The sequence below is a fragment of the Serpula lacrymans genome, assembly GCF_000218685.1.
Source record: "Serpula lacrymans var. lacrymans S7.9 unplaced genomic scaffold SERLAscaffold_4, whole genome shotgun sequence".
Classification (NCBI taxonomy): Eukaryota; Fungi; Basidiomycota; class Agaricomycetes; order Boletales; family Serpulaceae; genus Serpula; species Serpula lacrymans.
The window spans coordinates 1-11,631 of NW_006763293.1; the positions used below are offsets into that span (position 1 = coordinate 1).

At 44.0% G+C, this 11,631-nt stretch overlaps 2 protein-coding genes across 2 annotated transcripts; both read right to left on the reverse strand.

The window, feature by feature from the left end:
- Window positions 1–4,656: 4,656 nt before the first annotated feature.
- SERLADRAFT_459823 (uncharacterized protein) lies at window positions 4,657–6,659 on the reverse strand (the record flags this gene model as incomplete). The annotated part of the gene is made up of 6 exons (XM_007315067.1): window positions 4,657–4,832; window positions 4,888–5,266; window positions 5,315–5,924; window positions 5,978–6,161; window positions 6,211–6,386; window positions 6,423–6,659. The coding sequence occupies 5 exons, from the start codon at window positions 6,602–6,604 to the stop codon at window positions 4,892–4,894; spliced, it is 1,527 nt and encodes a 508-aa protein (XP_007315129.1).
- A 69-nt stretch (window positions 6,660–6,728) lies between these two features.
- Window positions 6,729–7,303, reverse strand: SERLADRAFT_459826 (uncharacterized protein; the record flags this gene model as incomplete). The annotated part of the gene is made up of 1 exon (XM_007315068.1): window positions 6,729–7,303. One exon carries the CDS (start codon window positions 7,124–7,126, stop codon window positions 6,923–6,925), a length of 204 nt encoding a protein of 67 aa, XP_007315130.1.
- Window positions 7,304–11,631: the final 4,328 nt, after the last annotated feature.

The window sequence follows — 11,631 nt, forward strand, 5'->3', positions numbered from 1 at the left end:
TGCTCTCCCCACTGGTGCACAAACCTCGGTATACGGAACTTCTCCTGCAATTCTGCGGTCGATCAATGATCTTCAAAATATTCGAAATGACTTCCTCTTTCAGAAGTCTCAATTCCGGTACCCAACGCTGACTTTTCACCCTGACCCCAAATCGCCACACGAGCCAGTACCTCGCCTGACCTACACTAACAGAAAGGGGTCTTCTAACGCAGAGCACATAGGGTTTCAAGAAAGAATGGAAAAAATGATTCTGGCTATTGATAGGATTGATAGCCATGGGGAGGAAACAGTGCAGTCAACGAGAAGAGGTCTTATACAAGAACTTCAAGACTATCTTACCTACCTTGACGGGATCAAGAAAGAGCAGTGGCTTCGTCAAAAAATGGAGCTAGGTTTACTACCGGGGCACAGTGGTGATCGTGTCAATAATTCAGTGCCCTCTGTGGCAAATACCTGTAAGTTTGCCAGTCGGTGCTGCTCTTCTTGTTTTTTTATATTCATTCTCCTTATCCACAGCTCGATTTTTTGACTCGCGCTTGACCTCAATGCCCACACCCATCCTTGCTTCCCTACTCACTGCATTGATAATATACCTTGTCTCGGGTGTCTCTAGGACAGGGTCAAACTTCGTACTCAATGCGTTACATGCCATTGTGGCTATGACATGTTTCTACTGTGCGGGTAGCTCTGCACAAGGATCCACAATTCCTGCGGATATCCAGCCGCTAACGGACAGTGTTAACTGGCCTAAAGATATCCGTGCAGTGATTCGAGAGTTCAATATTGACCCTGAGATATCGCAATACGCTTGTTGCCCAAAATGTTTTGCTTTATATCCTGCAACGGAATCCCAAGGGGAGTTGCAGTATCCACTCACATGCACCCATCGCGAAACTCCTGGCAGTCCAACCTGTGGGGCTAAACTGTTAGAGGAAAAATCGGGGGGCATTGCTAGCGATGAAGAAGTTCTCGTAGGCAAACAGCCCATTCGTCGGTTTCTATATCAACCCCTCAAATCATGGCTCGCTAGGTTTTTATCAAGACAAGGAATAGAGGACCATCTCGAAAATTTACCAAAGCGTACTTTTACTCAGCGCATGCGAGACATCTGGGATGGCAGTGTTCTCACATCGTTCAAAGGATCTAGCGGAAAATGGTTCTTCGAGGCTCGCAATGGAGAACTACCGCTTGCATTTAGTTTGTCTATAGATTGGTTTAATCCCAATGGACGAAAGCGACAATCGAAATCTATATCTATCGGCGTCATGTATATGGTCTGTTTGAATCTTCCCGTACACCTACGTTACCGCATCGAAAATGTTTACCTGGTGGGTATAATTCCTGGACCTTCAGAGCCGTCTTTGAACCAAGTTAATCACCTTTTGCGACCTCTAATTGACGATCTCTTGCGCTTTTGGAGCCCGGGCGTTTTTTTCTCTCAAACAGCTAAGCACTTATTCGGACGTTTGGTAAAATGTGCTGTTATCCCTTTGGTGTGCGACATGCCTGCCCACCGCAAAATCGCTGGATTCACTGGTCACGGCGGCCATTTCTTTTGCTCATTCTGTCTACTTGACAAGGATGATATTTCCAACACGGACTATCTGAGTTGGCCCCGTCGCACTTGGGAAGCGCACTTGGAGCTTGCTCAGCAATGGAGAGATGCCCCTACAGAGGCCAAGAGACACGAAATCTGGAGAGCTTCTGGTGTGCGGTGGTCCGAGCTCCTTCGGTTGCCTTATTGGAACCCTATGAAGTTTGCTACCTTGGACGCTATGCACAATCTGCTGTTGGGCCAATTGAAGCGACACTTGACTGTAATATGGGAGATGTCAGCTCTCGCAGATGATCCCAATGACCCAGCAAAACGTACGAAACCTCACAGCCCTGAGGAGCAAGCTGAGGAAATTTCCGGAACAATTAAGGCGCTCAAAGCAAAATCTTTGACCCGTCTCAAGAGCTATCGATTAGGTTACTTGATTACCCTGGCCCAAGTGAATGGAGTAGTAGTCGATCGTTCGATCACGAAGCCTGTAAAAGCAGATTATGCAAATGCCCTCATACAATGGGTATGCTCCAAGTATTTTGCGTCTATAAAGTCAAGTTCTCACCAAACCTTTCTAGTGGTCGGATGTTTCCACTCGAGTTGAGATCAAGGTGCCTTCCCCGTACCACGAACCAGTCGTAGATTTATCCAAACCCGTGTCACCATCCAACGCGATCATGAATAAGGGTATCCTGAAGGAAATATGGTTCGATATGGCTAACACTATTATCCCCTCCTGGATGACCCGCGCTCCAAGGAATTTGGGTAGTGTTAACCAGGGTTATGTCAAAGCTGACCAGTGGCGTACAGCCTGCACTGTTAATTGTGTTATTTCGTTGATCAGACTTTGGGGACATGCTGAAGCAAGCCAGCGAGAAAAAAACATGCTCGATAACTACTTGGCACTCGTCATTGGTGTGCGCTGGGCAACTATGCGCTCAACGTCGGCATCACATATCCATATCATCCAGCAATCGTTCCATCGGTATCTGACTTCTCTAATATCATTATATTCCTCAAATGTTCTTGTAACAAACCATCACGCAGCACTGCATCTAGTGGAGTGCATGGAGTCATTCGGTCCAGTTCATGGCTGGTGGTCGTTCCCCTTTGAACGGTACATTGGCGTTATGCAGAAAACTAATACGAATAATAAGCTGAGTAAGTACCTTGCTTGTCTAGTAATTGTAGCGAGCTCACTGTGCATCCAGGGGATATGGAACTCACATTCTTCTTATCCTTCTGTCGTGGAAGTAATCTGAAGGCATTAATTTTTGAGAGCAGCCTTCGTGATGGCCTCCGTGACGCTGTGGATCATTTCAAAACACTATTCGAGAAATACTTTGGATCCAATTTTCATGGAACCCTTTTGAATGATTTGCAGACCCTTAGTGCGGCAGAAATCTTGGACGAAGGCACATACGATAGTTCCGCCCTCAGACCACTTTCAAAAGAGGTGTATAGAAAATTATTACATTGTATCCAGCACGAGTCGGCCACACCACAGTACTGTACAGAAGACGATCATACGACGTTAGGAGCGATACCCATAAGTCCCATGGTACAGCAGCGTGATAGGATCACCTTCCGAGGGATCAGTTTCACGACAGGGAAGAAATCCATCGGTGACTCAATGATCCTGTATAAATCTGATCGTGAGGCAGAGGCACACGCAGGAAAAATTGATGGGATTTTCGTTCATTCTCGTGCAGGGACATGCAAAAAAATCACCGATTACTTCATGCTCGTAAAGCCTTTCCGACCATTAACACCTCTCGAAGCTACATTCGACATCTACAGGCAATACCCGCTTCTGGGTGTTCGTTTGTATCATGATGAGTTTCTAACGGAATCAGTCATCATCAAAGGTTCAGACATTGTGAGCCATTTTGCAAGCTGTGAGTATAAACACTATGGCAATGGTGACTTTCCTTCTGGCCGATACCGTGTAGTTCTCTCGTTAGACCGAGTAAGTCCTATAATTCTCATCCATCCCAACAAGATTTAATCCTAGCCAATACAGAATTAAACGTTCATACAAATATTAAATGATACTGTACATAATTGCAATATACTGATATCCCAAAGCTGGCCCCTGCAGGCCTGGCAACGCAAGAACAGTGACATTGAAGGCATCAGGTCAGCTCCTAATCAATGCTCATGCAGACCCCAGTTAGCTCCCAACGATCAGAGGTAAGTGGCAGCGCAGCGTGGCCAAGCCGTTACATGAATAAACCTTTGTGAACCAGCCGCGTGACAGCGGGTCGAGTCTTCAATGCTGGAACTTAAAACTGACGATTTGTGAAAGAACCGCCACCTCTCTTCTCTTCTTTGATAAGATGGGAGAAGAAGAACAATCATAGATCTTCGGGCTTTAGCTGCATGCTAGCCTGTCTCCGCCACTTTCGATATTTTGAAACTTGGTAGTATAAAGCCGAAGTCACGACCACACCAGAGCTTAGCGTACAAGGACTGTGATAGTTTGCCTGAGCGGGGCATGTTGCTCACAAATAAAGGTGTGTACTGACATTGGGGCTCTCAGCCTTGATCTCAATAAACCGCCTCGGAACCAAAGGTAATACGTTAGAACAAAGGACAGAACTAATGCATTGAAACAAGTTAGGCTGATACATGATTGAATAATAGAACTCAAGTGGTGTTTGGGCATGCCGTTCACTCACAATCTTAGGCAATAGCAGTACAGCTGTTGCATACCTTGTAATACTTGAATCTGGTGGTTATCGGCCGAACTGATGATCCCGCCAAAAATATTAGGTTCACGCCCATATCCGTGGTAATTCGGAATAGCTACCACGCTTTCTTGCCCGTGGTGTCTAATGCCACAAAAGATGTCATAGCACCAAATATCTCCAAACCCCAGAAAGCGGGTGGACCGCTCTCCTCAAAAACCTTAAATTGACTAGTAAAAATACCCAAGAGGGTTTTAAGGCCCACTACCTAAAGAAATCCCAGTCACTGTGGGGATCGACTTATATGAGCCCAGCTTATATGCTGAAGATATTGGATATCTGTGTTCTGATTGGCTGAAAAAAGCTAAAATTTATTCTTTTCAGCATATAAGCTGGGCTCATATAAGTCAATCCCCACAGTGAGTGTACATTTCAAAGTTCCACGTCGCAAGAAAAAAGACTGATACATTGATTGTACACAGAAGTTGAGATACAAATCATCACAATGTTCGTTACATCCATCACTCGTACAAATTGGACAAAAACATACAGCATGGTTAAAGGTATACACGAGTTTGATTGACCTTCTAGATACTCTGCAACTTACTTGGTATTCAATGCGGATCTATTTTCAAAGTGAGATAAACGTACCCCTTCACTCAGCTGGGTTAGTTGCAGCTTCGAGCCTCAGCTTCTTAACTTGAGCACGCACTATTTCAGCTCCTCCAACTAAGGCATCAGGCGCCATGGACGATCCCTGGACGTTGTCGACCTTCTTGCGTTTAATAAATTTGCGGTCGTACCAATCGGCGTAACGAAAATGAGCGGTGGAATAAATCGCATTTGACATGTGCGTCTGAATCCGATCCCAGTTGAGTTCTAGTTCGGGATGTGACGCATGGACGTTGTCAACTTCGGCCTGATCAACTTTGAGATCTTCGAGATGTCGAATGATAGCCGATTTAATACTTTGTGCCCCTTCACGTAACAGATGCTCAACCCGAGTCATATCACGGGTTGGATAAAGGGTCTGAGAAATGGTTAGAAAAAATAAATGGGTCTGCGATGTCGTACTTACTCCACTCGCAGTATTGGCGGGATCAGTAGTCTCAAGATCGATAGGAGCATTGTCATGTTGCCCTCGCTTGAAGACGTGATATTCGATCACTTCTACGTTCAACCAGCTGAATCCCTCCACTACAACGGGCCCAAAAATACCGATCTCTCTCCTCGACGGGCAGAACTCACGGAATGACATCTTCGGCTTCTTCCGCAGTGCAATGGCAGTAGAGCTATTTTCTGAAGGAGAGCTCCACTTCTCAGTCTCTCTGATGACGACGAGCAGGATGAGACCAATTGAAGGCGTCTCCTTTAGCACCATCTTCAGCTTTCGAACCATGGCATTTTTATGCTGTGCAAATCCCACTTCTCCGACCCAAAGCGTCTCAGGCTGGCCCACGGAGTTGAGCGGGTATGGGATGGTGACTACCTGGAGATCGGGGATGGCAGTGATATCGTCAGAATGGATGCGATGGTTGGTCAATACTTGGACCTCGACTAAAGTCTGATCGTGTTCGATGCCGTGAATGAAGTGGTGAAGAGAAGCACAGAGGTGTGCGATGGGTCTTTCATGGATGGGGTATGGACACATCACGAACAGTTCGCGGGTATCGGGGAAATATGTAAGTCTAGAAAGTTGGCGGATGACTAAGAGAACGACTTCAATAAGATTACCACTTACTTGCCCTTCACCTCAATCTTTTCCTCCGCTATCAGTTGTATGACTGCCGCGTGTTCGGAAACTGTGACGTTACGAATAACCTGTGGGAAGTGAGTGTTACTACATTGGGCAATGAGACTCTGGCTACGTACAACACCCTCCAGTGAAGGGTTTAATAAACAGTCCAATATCCTCTTGCAATGTTCTAGAAAAGCTTCAATGAAATGATTATAACGACAATGACATATACTCGCCTATTCTCAAATCATCACTAACACATCCTTCAAACCTGGCTTCCAGCAGTGCAGAAACCCGATCTTCGCCCTCTGGTGACTCGCTCTGATCAGGGTCCACTGATTCTTGAATCGAGTTTACCAATTCTCCCTCGACAGTGTTTGTTTTTCTATCTGGATCAGCTATCCTTGAGCCTCTTGAATCTGAGGATGTTATGAGAGTGCCATTGGAACTTGAAGGTGGCTCTGTGGCCCCACTTTTCAGTGAAAACCGCGACTGTGTATGTTTGGTTAACGCCCCGAAAGGAGCTTTCGCTTCCCCATCATCTGCTTGCCTAACACCATTCTGGGCAGGAAAAAGAAACGCAGATTGATTGGGACAAAATGCCAGTTTTGAGCTTGCCAGGATGCTCATGGCAAGGATGGTGTGGTGGCAGTTGTAAAAAAGGATCTCTGTCCCACAGGCCCGCGCCATGATGGGGATAATGTTCCCACGGTTCAGCACCTCTATCGGATAGTCTACACATGTCCGGCCATGCACCTACGTTCCCACTGAAAAGCACACACAGACCAGAACAGTAGCGCTCAACCATACCATATCCACTACCGACTGTGATACCGCCAAATTAGTCACTTCAACAATATGATTCAAGACGACCATATTAGTGCAGTATAGTAGCACTCAACTATACCTTGCTTTACTAATCTCTGCTCCAGGTATGGAAGTTCCCAGCTATCCCACCGCTAATATGGTACCAGATGCTGCTATGGTGCCACACGACCATACCGCTGGGTAATGGTACAGTACGGCCTGACCATATCGCTTGATGACAATATGGTGGTGCCGCAATAACCGCTGACGACGATACAGTCGGACGCGATCATATCGACAATCACAAACTGGGTACCGCCTCACGATATGGCGCGACAACGCCATGGCTTCAAGAAAACGTAGCTATGGTACGACGTGACCATACATACTCCGTTTACCACTGTTGCTTGTATCTCTTACGCTAGGAATAAAATCACTGTAGCATACTCATTGCAATCATACACATAGCAATTTCACTATGGACCCAAAAAGGGGTGATAATCACCTGAAAAACAGTTGATTATCAACAATCAACCGGAAATCGGTGGAAATTTGGTGCAGGGTGATTGGAGAGTGATTTAGAAATAACTCGTTAGCAAGTGAAAATCACTTGGGTCAGGTGATTTGGTTACACGGCAGGAAGAAAATCCGTAAAAAAACTAAAGCCGTGGGAGTCTATAAACATATTGAACTTTCGACTATGAAATTAGCTTAGTGTGACTGTGTTTGGCCTTTGGAAGGAGCCCCGCAAGCAAGCGATGGAATAATCTCGGAAGCCCAGATCCTTAGGAGGGGTCGGGGTTTAAATCTGAGGCAAAAAAATGGTAAAGTTCACTCGTTGATTTCTCCTCCTAAGGATCTGGTGCATTTGATGTAGGGGGGGGGGGAGGTCCAGTCATGTGACCATACTCGGTTGGTGAAGGAGGTACTAGTCGGCGGTTTTTTTTTTTGTAGTACTTATCAATAATATGGACCAAAGCTACCTGCAAGCTTTTGAAGATATTGACGACTGCAGTAACTGTGACTGTCCAGGCTGTCTTACAGCTGACAATACAAATAATATTCATTTCAATCCGCCATCTGATTCCCCCAATGAACCTGACTCCCCCATTCAACTCAAGCAAACACGTCGAATGAAAGCCAGGCTAGAAGGCCAGGATCTACTCCAAAAAGTAGTCAACATACTTGCCACTATGCACCGAGAAGGAATGAACCTACCTCTCTTTCTTGATGCTCTTAGTTAGGGAAATCCTGCATGCCAACAAGGTTTTCATAGTACATGATCAGCAGACATTTTTGGCTACGTGCATAGTCACATGACTAGACCTACCCCCTTCTGCACCAAATGCACCAGACGTTATAGAGCATTGTTGTGCGAGCAAACCTTACCACTTTTTTGCCTCAGATTCAAACTCCACTCGCAGGCACTAGGATATCTCGCACACATGCTCTATATTGTCTGGGGTAACAAGACTAGCGATGGAACATATTTTAGGTTGGCCCATAGTAACTGGGCCTATAGTCAGACCACTGCTTTTGGTGGCGATAATTCTACAGATATGATATTCCACCTGCCGCATGTAAGAGTCCTCAATAGAACAGTAAAGACTTGGGAGCTATGCTGCTGTAATGGAATCTCTTGTACTTTCCCTTTAACCCTCATGAGAAATTATTGTGTTCTGCAACCCAATACTCCTTCATCTTTTTCCTGCAACTGGTACCCAACTCTCCTTCATCTTCGTGTAAATGGACTCGTGTGGGTTTTTTCGATATTTTGTGTCACGTGGTAGCTTGGTAGTTTCTGAACTGACTACTGAGCCTCACTCTGTGGTCTGTTGTTTGCCACGTTGAACCCCTCACAGCTCACAGGACAGCACAAGAGTTGACTTGTTAAATCTTTATGGTACTCCACAGTGTTCTGCTGCCCGTGCAAGTCTCCCAGTTGATTGTAGTGATAACTCCAGTGGTAGCAAGGTGGCATGGTGAATTTTCGCTTTTTTATGCCTGATGATAATGACTGTTCTTTGTGTAGAAAACTGTTGGGAGGTAAGTCACAGAACTGGAAATTGCGGGTCAATGGATGAACAAGTTGCAGAGGAAAACGAATGAGAAACCAATGCAAAACTAATGTAGTCAAGTGCGAGGATGGCTTCAATGATGATTTGTAAGTTTTATTTTATGTATTGTAATATGATATGATGTTAATATATATAATTATATTATAGTATATTATGAGCTGAATAAAAAATTGGTGTTTTGTTGCGACATTTCTTTTTTCTTCGTGAAATTGTAAAGTGACATAATCATAGATTTGATTGTAATAATACCATAGACAGTGACTTATTATATGTTTAAGGGGCTCCTGCCAAGGTCCGACTATGCTCTGGACTACAAGCAGACTATAAACATCTATGGATTCACTAAAATCAGAACTGTGCAAATTCCACAATGGATGTTCCGGATGTGTAGTCCTGTGCTTTCAAAACTGAGGCAAAATACCGGTGGGTGATAATCACGTCACAAAAGGCTTATTATCACTAATGTACACCAGAATCATCCACTTTTACCATGTAGTTGAATTTCAAAGTTGTTTTCACTTCTGACAGGGTGATATTTCACCCTTTAAATTTGATATACATACTAGAACTTTTCAGTCTCAACTTTACCCACATATATAATTACAAGGGTAATTTACAGGTCAACTTATTGCTCTACATCTGACTCATCATAGATGACGCGAGCTAGATTACCACTACGGTCAATCAGAGCCCACTGTGTGCCTACAGGTATTCTCCCAACAATGCACTGAAGGCACGTAATGTCCATGACAATGATTGACCCCAGCTTTGAATAATAACTGTTTCCAAGCGAGTTGTGGGATTCTATCTCGCATGGCTTGATTACGGCGAAAATAGCGGTAGTGGGATCAGTTAGACAGAGCAAAGGAGTAGGGGGAATATGGACTACAATAATTTTTTGTAGCTGTCCAAAATATGTCTTCAACTCATAGCGTGATGCTCTGTTGCGCTGGCGAGCAAATTTGTTGACCAGCATTTCATACTGTATAATATTATTAGGATAGGCCTTCATAGAACTAGTTTACAGACTTACCCTCACATATGTCTGGTTGTGGGAGTCATTGCACATTTTTGTAAGTGCAGCTGCAGCAATTGTATCCCCTCACTCTAAACAATTCACCTTGCCCCACTGTTCAATTTGGTCACTGGCAGCCAAGTCAAGCTGCTGAATAGTCAGTAAAGTTGTGTCAAAATATGTGGCCATGGCTGCTAAGACATTTTTCCACAGATATAAGACTAGGGGGCCTTCCCAAAAAGGAGACAAAAAAATACATGATGGATCTAGAACTCCATTAGATCATATCATTCAAAGCCAGGAAACTTACAGGAAGGGTGACTGAATTGACCAATAGTTTCAGCTTGTATTTTTCTCAACAAGAGCTCTTGTGTGATCCCGCAAGTCACTCCAATGTGAGTGAGCCGAGCATCGTTGACAAGGTATTGAGCAATCAACACCTACAGAAATCTTCGACTTTTTATCACTGGCTGTAGTTGTCCACAAAAGTGTTCCATAGGAAACACTCAGGATGCCCAGACAGGTCCAGTGGCTTTGATATTGTCAGCAATATGAAGTAATGCATATATTGTGAGACACTGAGTGCATAGCCAAATATATCCATGAGAAAAATCTGGAAAAAAAGCTTGAAAACAAAAATACATTTTTCAAGATATTTCTCCCATAACTATTTTCTTTTCAAATGGATGGCTCTTTGCATCACCCAAATGGTGAACGCTTTTGGTGAACACTTCCATTTGAAAAACAAAAAATAATTGTAGGAGAAATACCTTGAAAAAAGTATTTTTGTTTTCAAGCTTTTTTTCCAAATTTTTCTCATGGATATATTTGGCTATGCACCCAGTGAGAGTACATGTACTCAAGCGGTCAACAGAGTGCTGATAGTAATAGCTGGATAATAGAAGATTTGATTAATGCAATGATACAAGCTAAGAGGGGTAATAACTTACTCTTTGTATTTCTGAATCCACTCAATAAATCCGGTGCATAGTGTTTGTATATCTTGTGAAGATATTTTGAATTGTAAACAGTATGGAGTAATTTTACGAGCTGAACAAAATGATCAAAGTATTTCTTGCTGCAAAAAAATCGACGTAAAAGGACTAGACCCAGGTATAATGTCCAGAATAACCATGAATCAGCCGTACAGTTGGAACAATCACAAGCAAAATTAGGGGGATATCCAGAGTGTGTGAAGACAAGAGCACCTTCAGCCCAGTTTGTGAAGTGTTTTACTAATAAAACTATGTGACACTCAGCCGCTGCCCGAGAGGCTATAGAAACGACTTTATTATTTACCTAAGTGAAACTACAATAGATGTTAGTTTAAGGTGATCTCTAATAAATGTAATGTAACATACCTCAGCCGCTGCCCGAGAGGCTATAGAAACGACTGAGGTATTCCTATACTAAGCCCCCTACTACTTATAGTTGGAGGTGCTACTTGCTACAGTATAATGACTCCTAGGAGTATAATTGTGCTCCTAGGAGAACAATGGTTACTCCATGGAGTGGTGGCTATGCTCCATGGAGAACAATGGCTGCTTTGGCAGAGACCGGGTTTATCCGGTTTTGTCACTCCCACTCGAGTGCAACCGTAGTCCCATAGCTTAGAGAATTTCCAGTGTTTTTTCATGAGTGAGGGGTTTAGTGAGAATGTCTGCAACCATATCTCCGGTATGAACGTATCTGATTACTGCCTCTCCCTTTGATACTAGTCATCTCGGATAAATGATATTTCCTATTGAATGTGTTTG